We start from the raw sequence: 24,742 nt of genomic DNA, 5'->3' as shown, positions 1-24,742 counted from the left end.
GAAAAAGTGTGCAAAAAAGGAGGGGGGGGGGGGGGGGGGGGAAAGGTGGGTGGATGTGTTGGCAAGGTGTGATATGAGACTGGGGAAGAGATGATAGGACACAGGGGAGACAAAACTGTTGGGTGGAGGGTGTGGGGACAGTATGTTATAGGTTGTGGCTGGGAGAATATGTTGTATATGGGCGGAGAATATGTTGTAAGGATAGTTCCCATCTGCACAGATCAGAAAAGCTGGTGGTGGAGGGAAGAAACAAGATGGCTCAGGTAGTAAGCAGTTTTTGAAATCAAGCTTCTTATGTTCAGCTGCATGTTGAGCCACAGGATGGTCTACTTTGCTCCTGGCCACAGTATGGTTGGCTGTGGACATTCATCCTGGTGGACAGTTCGTTGGTAGTCATGCCAACAGAAAAGCTGTGGAATGATTGTAGCACAGCTGGCAAATGACATGGCTACTTCCACAGGTGGCCTGGCCCCTGGTGGGGTAGGATAAACCTGTGGAGTACTGGAATAGGAAGTGCTGGGTGGGTGGATTGGGTATGTCTTGCACCTGGGTCTTACACAGGGATATGATACTTGTGATGACGGGTTGTGATTGGTAGAGGAATAGGGATGGACTAGGATGTTGTGGAGGTTGCGTGAGTGATGGAACACCACTTTAGGACAGGTGGGAAGTTTCTCAGGTAGGATGTCCCTCATTTCAGGGCATGATGACAGGTAATCAAAGCCGGGGCAAAGGATGTGGTCCAGTCATTCCAGTCCTTTATGGCTGGTCCTTGGGGGTGGTGGCAGGATTGGAAGTGTGAGTGGAAATGGGACGAGAGATCTGTTAGATCTAGGTTAGTGCCTTCCTGTGAAGGCCTTGCTGAGCTGTCATCATACTGAGGAAGGGAGTTTTTGTCACTGTAGATATGCTCTCTCCGGGTGGCCAGGCCGTATGGGAGGGAGTTTTTGGTGTGAAAGAGATGACAGCTGCCGAAATGCATGTACTGTGGTGGTTGGTGTGTTTGGTGTGGATGGAACCATCAGAGAGGAGAAGGTAAATGTCTAGGAAGGTGACATACTGGATTGAAGAGGATCATGTGAAGCGGGTGGGAGAGAAGGTGTTGAGGTATGAAGGAACGGGGGTAGGATGTTCTGGCCTTGAGTCCATATCATGGAAATGTCATCAATGAACTTGACCAGACTAGGACTTTGGTGTTTTGAGAGGCTCGAAAGGTCTCCTCTAAATGGCCCATAAAAAGGTTGGCATAGGAGGGTGCCATGCAGGTGCCCATGGCTATGCCACAGATTTGTTTACATACCTTTCCTTCAAAGGAGAAGTAGTTGAGGGTTGGGACGAAGTTAGTACGGTGTATGAGGAAGGAAGTGATGGGTTTGGGGTCTGAAGGACGTTGGCAAAGATAGTGTTCAACAGCAGTAAGATCATGGGCACGAGGGATGTTGGTGCATGGGGAGGTGGCATCAACAGTGACGAGTAGAGGAGAGAGTCATGAAAGATGTGTTTGGTGTCTTTGGCATGGGAGGCTAGCCTCCCAAAACACCAAACCCCTAGTATGGTCAGGTTCACTGATGATATTTCCTTGATCTGGACTCAGGGCAAGAACATCCTACCTCTGTTCCTGCACACCTCAACACCTTCTCTCCCATTCGCTCCTCAATCCAGCATGAAACCTTCCTAGATGTTTACCTTCTCCTCTCTGACGGTTCCATCCACACTTCTGTACACACCAAACCCACCAACGACCAAGAGTACATGCATTTTGTCAGCTGTCATCTCTTCCATGCCAAAAACACCCTCACATACAACCTGGACACCCGGGGACAGCATATCTGCAGTGACAAAAACTCCCTTCCTCAGTATGCTGACAGCTCAGCAAGGCCTTCACAGACAGGCACTAACCTAGATCTAATCTGCAAACAGATCTCACATCCCTTTTCCACTCAAACTTCCCGTCCTCCCACCACCCCCAAGAACCAGTCATAAAGGAGTCTCCCCTTCATCATCCAGTACCATCCCGGACTGGAATGACTGGACCACATCCTTTGCCTGGGCTTTGATTGCCTGTCATCATGCCCTGAAATGAGAGACATCCTACCTGAGAAACTTCCCACCTCTTCTAAAGTGGTGTTCCATCACTCACCCAACCTCCACAACATCCTAGTCCATCCCTATTCCTCTACCAATCACAACCTGTCATCCCAAGTATCATATCCCTGTGTAAGACCCAGGTGCAAGACATACCCAATCCAACCACCCAGCACTTCCTATTCCAGTACTCCGCAGGTTTATCCCACCCCACCAGGGGCCAGGCCACCTGTGGAAGTAGCCATGTCATTTGCCAGCTGTGCTACAATCATTCCACAGCTTTTCTGTTGGCATGACTAGTATGTTAACTGGAGAGAACTTGATGACTAATTTGTAGATGGTTCAATGAGAGATGGATGGAGGAGGAGGAGGAGGAGATTAGTGTTTAACGTCCCGTCGACAACGAGGTCATTAGAGACGGAGCGCAAGCTCGGGTGAGGGAAGGATGGGGAAGGAAATCGGCCGTGCCCTTTCAAAGGAACCATCCTGGCATTTGCCTGAAGCGATTTAGGGAAATCACGGAAAACCTAAATCAGGATGGCCGGAGACGGGATTGAACCGTCGTCCTCCCGAATGCGAGTCCAGTGTGCTAACCAATGCGCCACCTCGCTCGGTGAGAGATGGATGTGTTAAAGGTTGTGGAATAAATGAAAATGAAAGTGAGTGACATAAAGCTTATAAATGAAAATGATAACGCAGAACTGTTTCAATTGGTGTACAATAACAGGGATTTGTTCTCCAAAAGACCATGGTGGTGACAAACTTGGTGTACTCAACAACAGTAAAACAACATGGGTCCATTAAAAATTAGGTCTTATCCTAAAGCACCAGCAGATAGGAGAGCTGTAAGAACTGACTTATAGTAAATGTGTGATTTGCATATTATTGAGAAGTGAATTCTGTAACCCCGTAGTAGTTGTGAAGAAAAAAGGATAAGTCAGTCAGTATAGTTTTAGATGCTAGGAAATTAAGTAATAATTAAGGTAAAAGACTACCCCAACAACGAGGTCACGCTAATTCAGGGTTTTTATAAAGCCACATTAATGTCCCAAGTGTGGATCTTACTGCTGAGTTCCAACAAGTCCCATTGGCAGAGGAGAGCAGAAAATACACTGCTTTTCTATTTGAAGATAGGACATACCATAACAAAGTAGCACCTTTTGGTCTATGCATATCTGCTACTGCATTCATAAGGGTGTTGTGTTCTTGGCAGTGAACTTATAAAGCAGCTCACAATTTACGTTTATGACGTACTGGTAATGACAATTTGGCAAGAGTACTAAAATTTGTTAGAGGATATGTTCACCATTCTGCAAGAAGAGATGATGAAACTTAAACTCATGAAATGTGAACTGAAGTGTGTGCACGAATAACGCTGTAAGGGACATTTTGTAGAATGGCGTGGAATAATGTTGTATACAGCAGTCTGCTTTGTCTACTGCAACAGTTGTCCTGTCTACCATCTGAAAGCAGCATTAAATAGCAAGGAGACTCAAGTGGTTTTCGTGCCTCTGTACGAATAATGCTGTATGTTACAAGAATGTTTTAGATGCTAGTGGAGTGTCGCAAGGTAATGCAAAATGTGCCATACAGCACTATTTGTGAACACACTTCAATTTGTAAAAGCCGAGTTACAGTTTTACGACATATTCCATCATTAAAAGGAATTGTGACCTGTGAATTTGTCACATAGCTTCATGAACTTTAACTTTGAGTGGTATTGTGGTGTGCCACACTTAGTACTTTTGCAGTCTAGCTAGTGACTATCTGTCGTCGTCTCTCTCATGGTTTTCAACAAAGATTTAATGCACATTTTTATTTCTAACCAGTAACTAGCTGGTGTCAAGAACATTATTTACAGCTCTAAACACAAACATAGCCACACATTTAACAAACCAGAACTTGCCAGAACTGTAAGGAATGAGTGCAGAGAAGTACATCGCAAGTGTCATAAAAAACTGGCCTTTCACAAAATCAAACAATGGTAAATCCAGGATGGAAAGTAACAATATAATGAAAATGATAGTAACTACTCACCACACAGCAGAAATGCTGTCGCAGAAAGGCACAACAAAAAAACTGTCAGAAAGTTAGCTTCCGGCAGACAAGGCCTTTGTTTAAAAAAAAAAAGGACCCCACACACACACACACACACACACACACACACACACACACAACTCACAAGCACACAATCAGTCTCCGTGAGCCCTCAGTCTGGCTCTAAATGTCAGACTGTGTGTGTGTGTGTGTGTGTGTGTGTGTGTGTGTGTGTGTGTGTGTGTGTGTGTGTGTGTCTATTTTTGACAAAGGCCTTGGTGTCCGAAAGATAACTTTCCAACAGTTTCGTTGTTGTGCCTTTCTGCAACTCAGCATCTCTGCTACATGGTGAGTAGCTTCTCCCCTTTTGATTATATTGGTCTTTGTCAAAGTTGATTATGTCAGTGGATTTCCCTGCTTGCAGTCCATATTGTCACTAGACTGATCCCTCACACTTCTCTGTTCTGCTTACACATTTTTTCTTAGTGCATCACATGCCCACAATGCCACCAGGCAGCATTCAATATCAGGTTGGTCGGTGGACATCATATTTCGGTTTATTAGTGCAAATTCATTTTCCTGTATATAGATCTCTTCGAGTGCCACAATTTAACAAGTATCATTAATATTAAGAGATTTGTATATGCATCTGTTATCTAATTCAGATGTCATTTCTTTCAAAAGCCTTACTAGTTCCATAGTTCTATCGATGCAATATACAGAATGCACCCGTTTCTGTATGCTGAGATGTACAGATTTTTTATTTCCAGGTTCTTAATGTCTGTGATAATTATCTTGCAAGATAAATGTAAACGATAAATCTACAGGACAATTATAATCCTTCTTTGCTGTAGAAATAACACCATTGGTCAGAACGATGCCAAACTGCAGCAGAATATTATCGGAGAAGGGGGAAAACATGTGGCAGAAGAAAAAAGAAGTATGAAAATTGACCAATAGATGGTTCTGTTTGTGTCAGAATACATAAATGAAAATACCTGTCATGCGCATGACCCATTGAAGTTGGTATAAACACCCCAGGTACACAGCTTTCCCTCTTTTCGTGTCTGCGACATTTGCCAAGACTGTCTCAATACAGTTTCATGCTCTGCTTGTATAGCTTTACTACAAGAATGATGACTGTGCACGTCACTCTGTGGAAGTTGCAGACATTGAAGGGTTCGAAAAAAGGCATTGGTCCGAAGAAAATGATTCAGAAATTGGAAAAGACATGTTCTTTTGGTGTGCGTGGTGCGCAAAAGTGTAGTTCACAGCGAATTGCCCGAACGTTGGATATACCCATGAGCACGGTGTGTAAAATCCTACGAAACGTCCTTCTTTGCGATCCATTCAGAATTACGAGTTACTTCCTGTTGACCTGCCAGCAAGAGAGACCTTTGCTATAGAATTTATTGCTTGCATAGAAGTGAACAACGAGTGGCCGTGGAAGATTTTGTGGACAGACGAAGCCCACTTCCATCTGACAGGATACATCAATACACAGAATTGTTGAATATGGGCAACGGAAAATCCACATGCAAATCAACCAGTACCACTTCATCCTGAAAATGTTACTGTGTGGCGCAGGTTTACAGCATCATTTATCATGGGGCCATATTTTTCTGAAGAGACAGGTGCTTCTGGTCCTGTTACTTGTACCGTCACTGGTAAGTGCAACCATGTCATTCCAGTTCTCCAACAACATGGATGTGTGGATGGGATCATTTTTATGCAAGATGGCGCACCTCCACACATTGCAAATCCAGTTAAGCAGTTGCTGAAGCGCCATTTCGAAAATGCTAGAATTATCAGCCGCCATTTCCCTACAGTCTGGCCGTCCCGATCACTTGACCTTAATCCATGTAACTCCTGGCCGTGGGGCTATCTGAAAAATGTTGTGTTCAGTGTTCCAACAGCAAACTTAGCTGCATTGTAGGCAAGCATTGCACAACACATTCTGAACGTGAGCCCAGAAACACTTCGATCAGTTGTGGAACATGTTGATTATTGATTTCAACTTGATGCAGAAAACGGTGAACAGCATATTGAACATGTTTTGGGTCAGTCACACGGAAACTAATAATCCAATTTGATTCTGATTTATGCTTTTAATGCAGTTTTTGGTCTCAGGACAATTAAAAACTGATGTGAATGGTGTTTTTTATGTGCTTTTGACCTCAGGATAATTAAAAACCAATGTGATTAATGCTTTTTATGCGGTTTTTGGCATCAGGACAATTAAAAACCGATGTGATTGATGCTTTTTATGCAGTTTTTGGCCACAGGACAATCAAAAAGCGATGCGATTGATGCTTTTTATGCGGTTTTTGGCCTCAGGACAATTAAAAACTGATTTGAGTGATGCTTTACATGCAGTTTTTGGCCTCAGGACAATTAAAAACAATTTTTCCCATCCGACGAGATATGACCTTGCCATGGTGCATGCGCTTACGTAACTAAGAGTATCATCCCCGTATGCCCATGAACACTGAGTTGTACAATTTGTTTAACATCAAACATACACCTTTGACATTGTTGTATGACTCATTTTTCATTTGTAGTCAACCACTATTAAATTTTGATGCTTACAGCGCCATATATTTTGTAACTATTTATTTTTCTTCTGCCATATGTTTTCCCTCTTCTCCAATAATATTCCGTTGCAATTTGATGTCATTCTGACCAGTGGCGTTATTTCTACAGCAGTTTGAAAGTTTAACTTTAGTTATAATCACCCTGTACATTATGAAAGCACTGCTAAACAGCTCTTGGGGTTGAACACGTAATTTACTGCAGTAATAAGTTCTGGTATCTTCCTTCTTATTGATTCAAATAACAGGTGTACCTGAACACCATGTCCTTCAGTATCATTTGAAAATGGCTACACAACCAAAACTCTGCAGTAATGGTGAATACATAATAAAAGAGCATTTTAATCGAACTAATAAAAGCCAGTGTAGCAGATTGTCATCATTCAGAAAAATCGTTATAATATTTGAGTGCCTTATATTAATTTGTTGATTTTTATCTGAGCTCGTTCCACTTACATCTATCATTCACACATATTTGAATAAACAGGATACATACACAGAGTGTCTCACCTAAGAGTCATTAGGTGCATTTTCTCTGATGTTTCAGCAGATATTTACAATTTCATTCTTGCATTGCATTCTTAGAGTCAGCCAAAACAAGTAGTGGTCATGACGTCTTTCATACACTGCCCAGAGTCGACAGAAAGTATTGGTTTGTGCCCTGTTACAAACAACATGATTTTTAAAGTGCCATTTTACATGCCTATTCAATAGAGTAGTCGCAGAATACTCTAGTGCGATATTAGTTTTATTGCTACATATTAACAGGGATAGTAAAATTCAAAGAATAAGCAGTACTCCACAGCAACATCACTGCCCTAGTCTGTGCTGACTGCTACTGCCAAACATGCTGCACTACTGAGTTGGTAGTGGATTGCTTCTTATTCTTAGTGTTTTACAGTTCCTGTCAATATGCATCAATAAAACAAATATCACACCAGACTAATCGGGGACCGCTATATTAAATAGGCACGTAACATCCCACTTTCTGTCGACAATGGGTGTCACATGAAAGGTGTAATGAGCACTTGTTTGGACTGACTCCCGTCACAAGCTGCAAAAATTACCGAAACACCAGAGAAAATGCACCTAACGACTCTTAGGAGAGAGACCTGTATAAGTAGATAAAACATAAAATAACTTCAAAATACAGTTAGAATATAATACATTTACCTCAATGATACTGCGATCAACTTTCTCTTTTGCAACAACTGCTTCATTTACATTTGTTCTACTTTGCTGTATAAATGATTTCAAATTCCTGAGCCCTTCAAGTCTTACATCTATTATTTCATGGCTGGCATAAGCAACTCGTTCACGAAGCATCACAGTAAAATCATCAGATCTGTAAAATGATAATATGAACTGATGAGTCCTAATGATTATAATGTACATTGTTTTGACTACGCCGTGTATCCAAAATTGCTAATAAATTTCAGCAGTATTTTACAGGTGGTGTATATTTCCATCAATGACAACTATTTTCATCATAAATTTTTAATTTTGCTTTAAATGTCAGCATAAATATAAGACTGTTCCTATTCTCTTTTGCATGGTTTAAGCCAACTCCCAAAGTAGCCACGCTCCACATTAATTACAGCTCCTGAAAAATCTTGTACTACCTTTCTAGTACGGATGTCATGCTGTAAGTTGTTGATCAAAGCAGCTGATCTGAAGGAAGAATAAACATCTCAGGGAGAACTGATCTTTTTAGAAGAATTTAACGAATAGGAATGATGATTTCAGATGAGACACATTTTCGAGTTTGATCCTTTCATTAGCCTTCACAAATGTCATTACAATGTTATGCTGATCAACATTTCTCCATCCAAACAGAACTCAAATGTTTAACAGTGGATGCCCTTCCTCAATCAGTTAAAAGGTGTATACAATTCAATTTCTTTGCAACCTAGCAAATATCTTTGGGTAACGTGGTCCAAGCTATATGTGTAAATAAATGACGCAACGCTACAACTTCAGTCAGTTAGTTCACTTGGGAAATGGCCAATGAGTATATGGCTGAAATATCAGTGGAAGAAACGAAGCTGCTATAGCACACACTTTAAACCAAATAAATCAGTTATTGGGTCAAGAAAACGAAAAATGCACAACAATAAACAAATTGTTTGCAACTACTAAGAATAATATGAGTAAATATTTAAGCAGCGTAACTGTTGGGAGTTGTAGGGTGGGGGGTGGAGAAGGGGGATGGTGGTGGAGAAAGGGAAGTACCTCACTGAAGAAAACATAATCATGGACAAAATTTAAAAAAAGAATTAAAACTTCAAGGAAGGTGCACATTATCCTAATTCCTTAGAAAAGTGCTACTACATTCCAAAATATCCAAGTGATCTGTTGAACCTCTAACACTTCAACTGAAATACAAGCGGATGTGTACATGTTAAACTTTTTCCAAATTTCCCAAGTGAAGTTTGTCTTTAAGTAGAGTTACAGAACATTGCCTTATGACACTCTTAAATAAAATGTCACATTATGCATAAAAGAATTTTAATTGTTATAACAAAATACAAATAGTTTAGGAAATAGATTATTGCTATAAGAGAAGTAATGAATACATTAAACATCATTAACAGAAACAAATTTTCAAAACTATAATTTAAGGTTTAGCATGATGGATGTTTCTTTTGGGTTGACTCCATCACTAACCTGTTCCTATTAGAAAACTTCTTCACTGCTTCATGGACAAATTTCAGATCTTGTCTGTCAGGCACAAAATATAAATCTCTAAAACTCTGCCACAAATCATCCTGTCTTTCTATTATGAGATACCGGAAAATGGTAAGTACTTCTTGTGGTAAAGTGTCCAGAAGTGGCAGAAGAGAGATGAAAACAGTGCTCAAAAGTGCTCCTAAGGCAGCAGCATCCAAGCTAGAACATAAAATTCAATACACTGTAAAGCATCCTTGTAAAAACACAGTACAAATAACAAACTGTCTCAACGGTTCAACAGTCAGGCGAAACAAAATTTTATACAAATAATTAGCATTGTATTATTCCTTATTCCTGAAATGTACTATCTTCACACACTGGGCATCATGACAGTTTCTAAAATGTTCACAGAGTTCAAGGTGTAAGAGTATTGGTAAAACTCAGCAGCCTCCAGCTTTGGATGTCTGAACTCACCATTCCAGTTCATAGCCATGAGAAAGATGGGAGAAGAGTAGATATTTTTGGGGTTTTCAACCTTCTGACTATTACTAGCCTTAACTTCAACTTTTTTTCATGTCTTATGTGAGAGTGCCTGAACTCCTTAGTTGGTCTGCACACAGTTTCCTGAGGACTGAAACTGTTGGAGATGTCTGGATTAAAGATAGCAAACTTGCAGCTTTTCCTGAACAGTTGACTGATTTTGGTGAGTTTTCTCACTGTTCAGTCACTCACCCTATCCTTAAACACACTAATCTAACAGTAGTTCTTGACTGCTACAGCTCTGTTTGTAGTACTGTCAGGTCACAAGTAAGTTTTAAAACCAACTGCTGCTTTTCTAATCATGTAGTGATAAGCGTAACTACTACAGTGCCGACGGTTAGCCACAACTCCAGTCTAGCTTACTGTTTCACAGAACCCAATATGAAAAAAACCTAGGCAGTCTTCACACTGTCAACCATTTCTTGCTGCTCTGTGGCAGTTTGCTCATTTTTCCACTGCAACAATATTTTTAAAACAAATCAAGCATGACTATAATTTTAGTCCATGAATGAGATCACAAGAAAACTTGCAATAGTATATAGGAGACTGCATGAACTATGCTGAAGCATAAGCCAATTGCCAAACTACATAACCAGCCTAGAAGTGTGCACACGAGCCACCTGCAAAATTTTGCAGCTGAATGCTAAAACTAGTGCTGGCGTAGCATTCCAAAATGCAGCTGTTTGCCATAGTAGTGAGCTGTGTTTCTAAACACCATGGCACAATGCTGTGCTTTGATACGATAGCCACAGCTACCTATGTGATACGGAGGCGGCTCCTGTCACACTACAGCCTGCCAAATTGACTATAAACGCTCCCTGCTCCGTCATTAACAGCACTTGTTCTCGCACTTCCAACTACTGCTGACACCATGACTGTGTCCATGGCATCCAATGGTCCAATGTGGGGCCAAATGGCTTCAGCCTCACCGAGTAGACATCAGCTAGGCGAAGCTGCTGGTCTATAAACTTCCAGCCAGACCTTATAGTTCCAGGTCTCAAGCCAGTGCTGCTAAGTGGAAGACACTTTTAGGATGCCATCATCTGACACTCCGCGAGATCAACTAGCAGCATTTGCAGTGGCTGTTCAAAGCTGCATAAGCTCACAGGCTGCTGACCTGACGTCGTCCTCGCACCATTAAGGACACTTCACTGCCCTTACTATTCCACTGTGACAACAACCTGCTGCCCCAGCATACAAACATGCTGCTATGGGGTCATAAACACTGCTGGTGTGTTATGCTGAGGTAGCCTGCCACTGCCTTGACAACCCTATCTGCCATCTGGACACAGACATTGATCTCTTGTATGGAAGTCATGCTGAATAAAGAACACTGATACTGAGGGAGCTTTCCCGATCCCATGTTCACCATGGTATTGGATGCTCCTATCCCACAGTTCCCACCCACATCATTCTAGGCAGAAGCGGACACACTAGCCAGTAGAAGTCATTCATGCTAGCAACACCATTACAATAGTGGCATCATTGGTAACATTGCTTTGTTTCTGTATCAGAAGAGGTAGCACCAATGGGTGAATTCATGGAGCAATGATCTGCAGCTTCATTTTAACATGGTGAGTGGAGATTAACTATTATGTCATTTGATAGGATTGAACAAACCAAGTCTAAGTGGGCAGATGGACTGGAGCACTGGACAGGAAGTTCATGTGTTGAAAGGGGGTGTTGTCAGTGAATTAAGTTATTTTAAAGATGGAAACAGATGACAGCTTGTGCCCAGTTAGGTGTATGCAATGTAACTTCTTGTAGCATAGTACATCATGCACCCAGTCATCACTTGATTTATTTCAAGTGTAGAAGGCCTGAACAATATGCCATGGAGTGTAGGGAATGCTCTTGGTTAGAGTTCAGACATAATAATCAGGTGTGTTCCGTGTCAAGAAATGTGACTGTGATATCAATGTTAGTTCCTTTCATTGTAGACATAGGCTATGTAATGGACAGACTGGAGGTAGACAAGATTACCACTACAGATATGGTCCACACCTCGTTAAATCAGATTGTAAAATTGCATGCAGACAATGTGGAGTTGTGCAGGCATTTAGATGTCAGTAAGAGGGGACACATCCTTGTTGTGATCTTGCGAGCTTTCCCAGTACAATAAGTCTTGAAGTCTCTCTGGGTTTACTGCCAGATCCTAAAATCAGATTGATTCATTATTTTGGTGACCCAGCTGTACGTCACCTTCAGGATAATGCTGCCACTGCAGCTGACTCCTGCTGAAAACTAATGACACAGTTGCAAATCGTCTGTACTGAACACAGTACATGCGCCCCCCATCACAGTTGCTGCCCTCCAAGATTGAGAAAGTAGCTCTACCCTTAGAAGAACACGAGGGCAACAATATAAGGGGTACAACTTTGCTTCCACCGTTTGCTGATAGGTGGCGACAATGGTAAATAGCGGTCGAAAGAAACAAATCGCAGACGTCAGGCAGTTAGCTTGAACCTTGGTCAGCATAAACTCATTCAAACATTAGTCGATTTATGTCTGGATCATAAAGTTGTTCTTGATTGAAAATGTCAGTTTACGAGCCTGCAGTTTGTAACATTCACATACTTACAAGATTTCACTTAATGTCATGGAAATATTTTAAAACTAACATTATTATAAGACCATTAATAATTTTAGTTTGTATGCACTCACAACACATCTTGTAGACTATAAGATTCAATTAAAATTGCATGCTCTAGAGGGCATCCAGTCTGAAGAAAGACACACTGTAGAAAATATTTCAAATTAGGTATAGGGTTCTCTCTCTCTCTCTCTCTCTCTCTCTCTCTCTCTCTCTCCTATTGTGCCTATATCCCACATTGGCATTGGCACAGGGTCAGCATGGTTAATTTCAGGGGTGGCTGGATACCTTTCCTATCACCATCTCATTCCTGCTGAGACAGAACATGTGTACTTAACATGCATGGCTACCCATGCAGGTCACACTGGGTAAAGGTTGTTACAATCAAATACAATTTAAAGTTTAAAGTCACAGTATTAATAATAGAAAATACTTCAAACATTAAGCTAGCTGGTGTGCTTTTCAAACTTGTCCCATGTTCATACTTTACATCACATTGCACAATATGCAATAATAAGTCAACAGAGGAAACTGTTGACGAGGTCAAAAGAGCATTTATATTTTTCGGTATGGCTTCTCTTGCCCTGAGAAAACTTTCTGTGTGACAAATCACCAACCAATTACTGCCATAGAGAGTGGGAATTGTTCAATTTGGAAGGCATCAGTCAGATCCAAGGAAGCTACAACCCTAGACCTGCAGAGATTGTCCAACTAGACATATATTATTACACTGATTTTAAATGACAATTGTAGACAATTTCAGGAAATAGAAACTTAATTTTAATTATATTTCAGTTCTTATATAACTTTTTTTTAAAAAGGAAAGTAACAACAATGGGTTATTTTTCAATTTCCCAAACCCTTATTCAGAATTCTGTTCTGATATTTCTAAGTCCTACTGAAGATGATCTGCAAGACTTCCTGGAAATCTTAAAACTACAAGGAACATAACAGAAAATTATTAATCCTCTTAAAGTAGAAATAGAAGTACATCCAAGCTTGAATTAAAAAATGAAGGCTTTTTCTTTCATTTATTTTAGTAAGTCAGTGGTGAGTGGTGAATCATGAAAAAGAGATAGTTCATTCGAGTGAAGAGCGGTTTATATCCATACCTGAAAAGAACAATTTTGTCTATCTCTATTGGACAGAGGTGGAAGTGGGAGTGGAATAGGGGCTAACAGAGTTTGAAGCCAGGAGGACTGTGACACTGAATCAAGTGTCCCAAGGATAATTCCTGTCTATGCAGTTGCTAAAAGCTGCTATTGAAGATGGAGGGAGGATCCAGGTGACATGTATTGTGAAGAAACTACTGCAGTGAAACGAATGTTGCTTATCTCTGTCACTGGATTACCTACACATTGCTGTTGGGCACAATTTATGCTCTCAAAAAAACACCTAAGCAGTGGCTGCAGCACAATTGATATGTGACTTGATAGCTTTTACACATGGCCCTCTCTTTGACTGCATAGCGTTCCCTGCCATAGGACGGCAGTAGGATTGGATGGGTCTTACCTTTGGGTCTTTCCCAGAGATATGACCCATATGGCAAGTGGCTGGGGGTAGACATGACAAAAGGATGAACCAGGATATTTTGTAAATGGGTTGAATGGTTGGCAAATGGTTCAAATGGCTCTGAGCACTATGGGACTTAACATCTATGGTCATCAGTCCCCTAGAACTTAGAACTACTTAAACCTAACTAACCTAAGGTCATCACACAACACCCAGCCATCACGAGGCAGAGAAAATCCCTGACCCCGCCGGGAATCGAACCCGGGCATGGGAAGCGAGAACGCTAACGCACGACCACGAGATGCGGGCAGCTGAATGGTGGAATACCATTTTGTGTGAGGGAGAATATTCCCCAATTCAGGGTACACTGAAAGGAAGCTGAAGAAACATCCTTTGCAGGTGTGGGAGAGTATATGGCACGTAGGGGGAGGGGGGGGGGGGCATCAAGAGAGTTAGGGGTGTGTGTGGGTATGATTCATATGACATTATTGATTAATATTCGTGTCTGCAAACTTATGATTTTTATGTCATGTTATTTACCGTCTTTTAATTTTAAAATATTTCAAAAATTACCTGATGATATGAACTTAAGAAAATGTAAATATACCTCAAAGTATTTATTGATGTGAATTGTACCACATGAAATGTCAACATAAATGTATCTTTGGTTTATGTTTATGCTGCTATGAGAAGTAGTGGATAGTGTTGTACTGTGGAAGACAGCAGTCAAAATATACCCTGTCTCCATTGTACCCAAGTGGAACTTATTGTTTATTTACCAAGAAATAATGAAAACCTTTTTTGCATCTACATAAAAGTGGAGAATAAATAAAGAATTTACTTTAATCTGGTGTTTCTTTCATTTTGAAGAAGTTACTTTTAATACCTGTTTATGTTATTTTGAGAGCACAGCTAACCAGCATTACTGGTGTCTTTGTTTAAAGTAACATTAATATATCGTCATTAAAAACTTACACGGTTCAGGTAAGCTACTGGCAAGATCATATCCTGATTACATTACAGAACAACAAGCAGCTAAAACAACAACAAAAACAACAACAACAACTTCAATGTCAACACTGCATAACAAACAGGGTTAACAAAAATTGCTCTAGGTTCCTTGTCCTGAAACTAACTGAAACAATTCTGTATCAGGTAAATTTTCTCAAACGGAATTGTATCTGAACTTTAAACCATTTAACATTATTTGGATTGTATGCAGGACAGGGTCCTATTAGAAGGTGCATGAATTCCTTGATGAACAATTTCAAGGCTACTGGACTGGACACGGTTCAGCAACACATGTAGTCCCCATCAGAATGTCCATCACATAGTCTGGATGTTAACATCTCATACAACTCATTATGGGGAATAATGAAGTCCCAAGTTATCATTGTCATAGAAAACTAACAAAGAATTATGGTTGGGTTTGAGGAGGAGATTCAGAAGGATGTAGGCTGCAGTAGGTACTGGGAGATGATGAAGCTTGCACAGGATAGAGTAGCATGGAGAGCTGCATCAAACCAGTCTCAGGACTGAAGACCACAACAACAACATTGAGGAAACCTTTCAAAGCTTACTTCCCAAGATACTCTGCAAGATCTCAAGGAGGATATGGAGACACATACATCTCTGTGTAAGGTACAATGGCACAAGCACAAATATACTGATTACATAGTTTTTATGTGTAAGCACCCTAATATATTGTACAAATAATGTTTCGGCATATGCGTAGAGGGACTTCTCAGACACAATGTACAGGAGAGACTTTCCAATGTGGAAGGGGTGGTAGGCATTGAAGTGGAGTTACTGTTGATCAAAAGTACGGTTTAAATGGATTGAAGAGAGGTGGAAGTCACTATCCCGAAAGCTGGCACACTGAGCTCAAGACCAGGTGAAATAGATACATGAAAAGTCTAAGGCTGTGATGAAATGAGGACAATAGGTCTTGAGTCCAGATTATGAACATTCCTCAATGAACCCATATCTGAAAATGGGTTGAGGATCTCAGGTGCCTTGGAGGGGTTTAACTTTGTGGGCCACAAAAGGTTTCATATGCCATACTTAGGAAGTAGCATTACTGATTAATGTTGAAAGTCTTCATAAATCATAAATTAATTAACATATTCATAAAGGGGGGAGGACAAGACACAGAATTTCACCAGTGGATTCACTGCACATTATTGAACGTGGAAAAAAAAATTATCAAAATAGTAAGTAGTGGCTGAAAATATTACACAACATTAGTAACCTGTTCTTCAGGTACAAATATATGATACTCATTGAGTTCATCTTCCTTTAGTAACCTGAAAATAAAAGATGATGTTCCTCTTGGTGACATAAATCTCCCTCATAATAACCGATTATTTCACTCAATTATCAATTAACTTTAATAGTAATAAGTTAGTACCAATGAACATATGCATCCCACGCTGCAACAGTCAGCTCCGGAAAATTGCTATAATTAAGCCTCAGGGCAATTCGCAGGCTTGTAAGCACTTTGAAGCGAGCTAATGTAATATACTTTGTTCCCATTAGTCTAATAAGCATGGGTAAAGACTGCAGTGCTTTCTTTTTTTCTGTATCAGAAACATGTTCTGCTGCCAAACTATTGTCCAAGTAAATGAGTACCCCAAGAAAACGAGGCTGTAAGAAATCTGCCTGAAAAACAGAACAGAGCACAGAATATTATGAACAGCAAAGACAATAATATCATTTGGTGAAAGACAATGGGGGAATGGAGAAATCTGATTTCAAATAAAACTTGACTGTGATGAATCAAATAAACATATAAATAATATATTTTACAAAAATGATTTGTAAAGTTGTTGACAGTTAAGGCAAGCTGTACGTAAACACAGCATATAATAAAGTAAATTTCTTCAAAAATTAAATATATGCAAAGTAATCAATTGCAGTTTGTATAAAAATGTCAACCAAAGTAATAGGTTTCATAAATCAGTGGCCACATTAAAATACCAAGTAGTAGCATAAACCTGAAGTGAATACTTGCTCTGAAATTTTTATTCTTTGTTAGAAGTCCGTGGAACATCATCCACTTACTGACACAGTTTATAACATACCCGAGATTATAAACTGCAAAAATAAGGCCATCTTCACACCCGTTTCTCATGTTTTTCTTTTCCCAGTGTGGCTTTTTGTGAACATATCCAAAATGTTTTATATTGTAAAATTTTGTTTCACAAAGGTATGTTGGAAACTGTTATACAGTAAAACTTGCTCAAAACACAATCGCAAGGGACTAAAACAATTTTCCAAATTCAACAAGATTCCCAACTATACAAAACTCATTAGGCTACATAAAATTTGTCGGATAGCATATATAAAAGCATAAATTTGGAACTATGCATGTATTTACCTTCACTCTTGCACAGTAGGTGTTCTTTTGCTGTATACTGTACCACAGAACACTACATTAACACACTAACTGATAAATAATATGGCATTTCTGTATTTTTACTCCAACTTTAAATAAGTTTATTGCTGAATACACATATACACTATTCCAATGTTTATTTGCTTAACATTTCACTTTTTTCGCCACACATCAAGGAGGGAAACCTGTTTGAATTTTCTGTTCAAAATTGTTTTTCTATGCAGTTTTTTGCACTATACAATTGTTCCAACAGCTTGGGAAATTTTGTGTGTGCTGCAAACTGCATAACATCGATTAGGCATGCAACAGCTTCTTCATGCATATTAATTTTGCTAGGAGCATCATTTTGCTCTTCTTCTTCTTCTTCCTTTCTTTCTTCCTGATGATCTTCTGCATTGAAAATTTCTATTCAGTCTGTTGCTGAAGTAAAAGTGGAGTGAATGAATAGAAGTCATCACTTCAAATGTAGTCACCTGCACTACATAAAATGTTTCACATTTTAATTAATTTTGCAACTGCTGCTGCATTTTCTTGAGCTGTGATGGCCCCAGAATTGTCTTGTTCTTGACCTCCAGATCCACTTACTTGAAGCACTTGGTAACAGTTTCAGCTTTTATGTCTTACTGCCAAGTCAATCCAATCTACTGCACCCGGAACAGAAACTGACTAATAAGAGACTGCACCAATAATCACCTATATTGGAAACTTCAGTCGTATGTTAAGTCCTCAGTCCATGGGGTGTGAGAGGCTGGTAGAAGCTGCTGGGAACTAAGTCAATTTCACATTTGGTAACTTGACACTGGTGGCAGGTTGCATTGTCTAGAAAAAGGAAAACTTGGCAATTTCCTTTTTTCATTTTGGCATTAAAGACCGCAGCCCTTTTTCCATAAGATCACTCACCACTTACGCCTTTTTATTGCTTCGCCATGTGCCTAAAAGCTTACTGTTGTCAGTGTTTTTGAAATACTGCAGTTTTGCCGGCTTTCCAAAAACCTGTGGCTTCCCCATTTCACCTAACATATTTCCACTGAGCAGTACTGTGAGTCTTTCCTTGGATATTTTTCCACCAGTGCACTTTCCTCCTCAAATTACTAGAGATTTCGCAGGCAGTGCGCAATTAAACAGTCCTGTTTCATCAGCACTGAACACATCTTTCGGGTCATAATTCACAATTATGTTCTACAGTATTGTCTTCCATTCCATTGCTGCATTTTCCTGCACATTCTTATCTTACCCACACACTTCATTCCACACAACATTGTGCCTAGCTTTGAAACTGTCCAGCCATTCTGTGGATGCATTTAACTCCATGTTTCCAAAATCTTTAGTGACTTTCAGAGTCTCACTCTGCAACATAGGTCCAGACAAAGGTAAATTTTTTGTCTGCGCACTTATGAACCATTCCTACACTATCTTGTTAATTTCTTCATTTTCTGTCTTCTTCACCTTTCTTTTCATTTTCCCATGCCCTTTCATCCACTCTCCCCACAGTATCATAAATCTGTGTCTTGCCACATTTTAAACACAACATTATTTCTTACACAAAGTGTTTGTCTTTCTTATTTGCCTCAATTAACTTAATCTTTTTGTTACTAGTTAGTGGCACACACTGTTTGTTCAACATCATGTGTTCACTTTAAGTGCTTCTAGTCAATTGAAACTGGCAGAAAATAACATAGGTAGTGCATTTCTGTGGAATGCTTGACCTTGCCGGGTAAAACTATTGTCTAACAGGACACCACCCACCTCTTCCGCTGAGCAGATTGCAGAAGCGTGTTCGCAGGTGGACAACAATGCCCCAGCGTGTGCCCGCGCATCAGTAATAATGGAAAATGAGAAACGGCAACAAACAGAGCGCTCACAAACGAACCATGCAATCTGATGTACCGACACTGGAAGTAACTTCTTTGCTGTTGCACAGAGCACCATGGTTTTATCTCCACACCCTCAATGTTGCACTGAATGTCTTTTCTCTATTTTGCTCCCCCGACACTGGAAGTAACTTCCTTGCTGTTGCACAGAGCAGCACGGTTTTATCTCCACACCCTCACTGTTGCACTGAACATCTTTTCTCTGTTTTGCTCCGCTTAACAGCATTGTCAGGGCTTTGTGTTAAAAGTAGCATCCTTGTAGAGTTCCGAATAACTAAAGGATATTGTGATACAGTAGTACAGTATAAGCTCTTTTCCACATTATACAATGAATTATTAATTAAATCTTAAAATTTGCATTCCATTTCTACATTAGGCACATTCCACTTTACACCAAAAATTAGCGTACAGAAGTGTATTGAATGCGTAGGGGCTGAAATATTTACATGGTTCGGGCAGATTTTTGAATTACACATTTCCAATTTGATCTATACGCGTAAAAAGGTTGTGTAGGTAATCAATATCAACAGGAATTTGACAGACATCATTTCTTTCATACCACTGAAATGTCCACATTCTTCTACTATTTATAAATACATTTAATGAAACAATGGAAATGCCAGGTTGGAATATCAACACTACGTGGAAAAAATAGATTGCCACTCACCGTAAATATGACATGTCGAGTTGCATAAACGCACAACGAAAACATCCTTACACATTAGCTTTTGGCCACAGCCTCCATCAGAAAAGGAAACACACACAGATTCACTCACACAAGCACTTATGACTGCCACTCCGACAGCTCAGGCCAGAATGTGACTGTCATGCAGAATAGAAGCAGCAATCTGGAGGGCAGTAGGGTGGGGGTGGGGGGGTGGGGGTTGGGGGCGGGGGGTTGGGGGGGGGGGGAGGGAAGGGTGCCTCAGCAGGATACGGGTAAGGGGGACGGAAGATTACTGTCTGGCAGAATGTAAAGGGACTAGACTGACAAGAGTTGCAGCATCAAAAAGTCACCATTACAGTGAGTAGCAATCTTTTCCTATGCTGTTAACATTTTAACACAAATTATCAGTGTCAATTTAGAAAGAAATTCACTTACAATACTTTCAAGAGGCATATCCTGGGAACCACCTTTGTACACAGGATCCATCATAGCCAAATATCGAAGTGAGTCAAGAACTTTCTTCTGATTGCTTGCATATTCTAGTATCAACAAATTATGTAGAACCTAAAATGTAATATGAAAATTAATGGCAATGTAAAATTTGAATTGGTATACTAATGTCACAGGAACAAAACAAATAATGAACACTCCTGTTAAGAAAACCTTTTTGCAGTTCACACATTTTACAGATACCATATTGTGAGCCATCTTCTAGCCACAGGCACAAAATCCTTGAATTTTAAGAAGAGAGAGCACTTACACAAACTGGGATCCCCACTTTTCCATGGGTATCTATTGAGTGTTTGCTCTCTCTTTTACTTCCACTAAGGAGACTTTACTATCCACTTATCCTTAGCATATAGTTCCATTAATTTTAAAAAACAACTCTACGTTTGTACAGAGAATGACAAATATGTTAGCAGCCCTTTTTTCCCTTCAAAGTTTAGAAAATGTAGCAATAGAGTTTGTATGCACTGCTGCTTTAATGGTGGTAATGTGTCTGCAACAATTAACAATGGCCCAGAGAAACAAAGAATTAAACAATCTAAAACTAATAGCTAATAAATGCATACATACTGATGAATGTTCTGCTTCCCCAGAGGTATAAACAGAGACTTTTAACACTGTATACTGTGGTACACCAGTGAATGACATTAGAATACCCAGGAAGTTCCAGTTGCCAATCTAAGTAAAATTACATTTGTACTAAAGACATGTGGTGACATTATATGTTGCAAAATTATCACTCTATTGAAAATATCAGACAATATCAAACAAGTCAAAAGAACATTTTGAAACAATAATAACTCAAATTCAAGCACTGCACTCTTCTAGCTGTGTATGCACTTCTCTAGTTGTATATGCACTTCTCTAGTTACATAACATGAGGGGTGTTCAATAAGCAATGCAACACTTTTTTGCTCAATTTTGATTAAAAACTGTAATTTTGCTTGTGACATTCTTAAACATTCCCACATCATCTCTTACATTTCCAGTAACTCTTGGTAGATGACAACACTATAATCGGCCTTCAGAATTGTCTCTGCAACTGAGGTGCATTCCAAGCAAATAGCAGTTAATTTCTTTTGGCAGAAAACCAGGTTGTCACAAATATTCACAGGCATTTACAAAATTTCTATGGACAATAGGCTGTGGATAAAATAGTAAGTTGCTGTGTAACGTGTCTGTCATCAACAGAACAAGGAGAAGCAAAAATAACTGACCTCCCACATGCAGGTCAGCACATGCAGGTGTGATGCCTGCAATGTTGCAATGTGCAGATGTTGGGTCCCTCAAAGCCCAACTGAACAGCAGAAAGAGCAAAGGAGGAACATCTGTTTGGAATTGCTTACTCATCATGCAGCTGACGGAGACAATTTTTTCTCGAACATTGTCACAGGTGATGAAACATGGACTCACCACTTCCAATCTCGATCAAAACAACATTCCATGGAGTGGCAACCTGTAACATCTCCTATGAAGTAGCTCAAAAGAATGATAGCCATGACTTTACTAAGCCATGACTTTACCATTTGATGCAACTGGTAAAGTCATGGCTTGGTAAAGTCATGGCTATCATCCTCTGGGACTCTGAAGGGAATATTCTGTTCAATGTCCCCTCATGGTCAATCAGCCAACTCCAACGTCTATTGTGAGACTCCTATGAAATTGAAGAAACAATTACAGACCACAGGTAGTTAGTTATGTGCTCCATTGATCAATTTCACAGTAACCATGATGTGGAACATGTCAAAAATGTGAACGTGCTCCATGATAATGCACAGCCACACAAAAATCTGCGCACCCAATAGGAGATCACGTAACTTCCGTGTACTATTGTTTCCTACCCACCACACAGCCTGGATCTTGCACCTTCTGATTTCAACATCTCTGGCCCACTGAAGGACGGACTTCGTGGGAAGCACTACAGCAATGATGGTGATGTCATTGACGCAGCAAGAACTTGGCTAAGACGCAGACCTGTAGAGTGGTCCAACGCAGTGTACAGCACTCGCATTAACGTAGTGTAAGGCCATAAAACCAAATGGAGTTAAGTTTCAAAAATAGGGTTTTATAGTCAAAGAATGGGAAAATAAAATGTTGAATTTCAATCATAAATATTGTATTTCAATCATACATAAAACTATCCTGCTCTGAGAAAGAATTGTGTTGTTTTACTTATTGAATTATCTCATGTCAACTTGGTGCCGAGTAATGGTAGTGACAAAGATAGTCTCTGAGTTAGGTTATTATGTGATCGTTCCATATGTAATATGTGCTCCAGAAAGGTAGTAGGAGGTATTTTATGAACAGAATACAAGTGTTGATATCATGATAAGTGCTTGAAAATAAATCTCAAATTCATAAACAATAAAGATCTGTGGCAGTGCCATATGTGTGTCAAATGTTTAGTCGAAATAAATTTAAAGGAATCCGCAGCACTGCAGGAAAAGGAAATAAATACGGTAAAAGACAATCTTACAACAATTACAACACATTCTGAATATGAAGACCACATGAATAAATTAGAAGAAGTGAAGAAAAAACTAATAACAGAAAGTGATCAACACACAACTGATCCACTGTGTTCATGTGGCTAAAAATGCCAATAATAGCGAGCTCGTTACTCTGAACAAGAATTTCGGTGCTTCAAACAAGAACTCCTACAAGAATATTCTCGTGCATATCACCGGCGACAAAAGGCCAAGGCAACATATTGTCACAAAAGCAGCACACATACCAACTACTGTATTAATAACAATGACAATGAACACTTTTCTACACAATGGAAAACTAAACTTTCGGCTAAAGACAGAAACTGTTCAAACAAAAATCCATGAGTAATAAATACACTGTGCTGTTTTTGGCGGACAGTCAAGGCAGGAAACTAAGCAGTATATTAAATGACATAACTAGCGACACTGGGAGCACAAACAACTGCTGTCCTGGAAGGTATCAACCAAAATAAAATAGTATTGCAAGAAACCAACCATGTTGTGTGTTTAAGTGAATAGAATGATGTGGCATGTAATGAAGCAGACACCTGTATTGCAGGTATAAAGAAGTTCTTAGAACATAACCAATCAAAAAATGCAGTTGTTGTTACAATATCCCATAGATATGACTTAATTTCACATTCATGTGACAACAGAGAAGTACACAAAACAAATACCTGCTTCACACAGCTTTGTTCGCAGTATGGGAATTGTTACGTTATAGATGTATGTGATATTGAGCGATCTTTGCATACCAAACATGGCTACATTTAAGTTACAAAGGGAAATTTTTCTGTGTGAACAGGCTAACAGAATAATTGAGGACAGACTCTCAAAAAATAAAAGAATGGGTTTATCAAATTGTACAATCAAAGAGGATCCAGTCTCTTTCTTAGAGAAAATTGTGAAAGATTAGTTCCAGAGTCGTCATAGAGTAAAAATATTTCATGTAAAAACCACGTTCCTAATCACTTAGATACAAAGAAAAGCAAATGTAAATTAATTACTCTCTTGTGAGCCAACATTCACAATATCAGGAATAAATTATTAGACTTAAGCATTTTTGTAAGATAAAAAATATGATGAATTGGTTTACAGAAAATCAAGTAGATCTTTTCATACCCAACGAGTACATTCTGGCAGATGGGCAGAAATGGGAGAAAAAATGGGAAGTTGCAATATTTATCTAACAATATATAAAATTTTCTAAGACAGATACAAGCTGAATTAAATGGAGAATTTAGTTGTATAAGACTGATTGAACAGAATATCATAATTGTCACTGCGTATAAGATCTCCAAATGGTGATGTTAATCTCTTTTTTAAGAAATTTCAGCAAATGCCAAGAAAAATTTTAAAGCTCAAAACAAATGTTGCAGTATGTGGTGATTTCAACATAGGCTGTCTGGTTCATATAAGACAAACTTAAAAATTTTTTAAAGCTACTCAGATCATTAAAATTTATATTGTACTAATAATTGTCCAACACATGGGAATGCCTCTTTAGATAATGTTATAGTTAATTTCTCAAGAGACCCATACAATAGCAGATAAACATTTTACCGATCATGATGATCTAGTACTCACATACAACTGTGCAGAGTCAGATAATGATTATGTGACTGCAAATAATAAGCCAAGCACGATATGCGTTAGAGGTCAGAAAGAGGAAAGTTTAAGTTATTCACTGCCTTAGAAATGCAAACTGGGACTTGGTTTATGAATATGACGCAGATAAATCACCTGTTGAAACACTCTTTAATAATTTCTTTAAGAGATATAT

General features: G+C 39.4%; 1 protein-coding gene across 1 annotated transcript in view; it reads right to left on the bottom strand.

The window, feature by feature from the left end:
* Nucleotides 1-24,742, bottom strand: part of LOC126162547 (serine/threonine-protein kinase ATR) — a 368,495-nt gene that overhangs the window by 167,682 nt on the left and 176,071 nt on the right. Inside the window, exons 17-20 of the mRNA XM_049919128.1 lie at nt 20,399-20,527; nt 16,439-16,689; nt 9,381-9,602; nt 7,887-8,058 (exon numbers count right to left, since the gene is read on the bottom strand). Coding sequence (XP_049775085.1) covers nt 7,887-8,058; nt 9,381-9,602; nt 16,439-16,689; nt 20,399-20,527 — 774 coding nt within the window. The remainder of the gene's footprint in view (nt 1-7,886; nt 8,059-9,380; nt 9,603-16,438; nt 16,690-20,398; nt 20,528-24,742) is intronic.

The sequence above is a fragment of the Schistocerca cancellata genome, chromosome 2 (assembly GCF_023864275.1).
Source record: "Schistocerca cancellata isolate TAMUIC-IGC-003103 chromosome 2, iqSchCanc2.1, whole genome shotgun sequence".
Lineage (NCBI taxonomy): Eukaryota > Metazoa > Arthropoda > Insecta > Orthoptera > Acrididae > Schistocerca > Schistocerca cancellata.
Note: the sequence above shows the minus strand (reverse complement) of the source record. Positions and strands in the feature narration are given on the sequence as shown.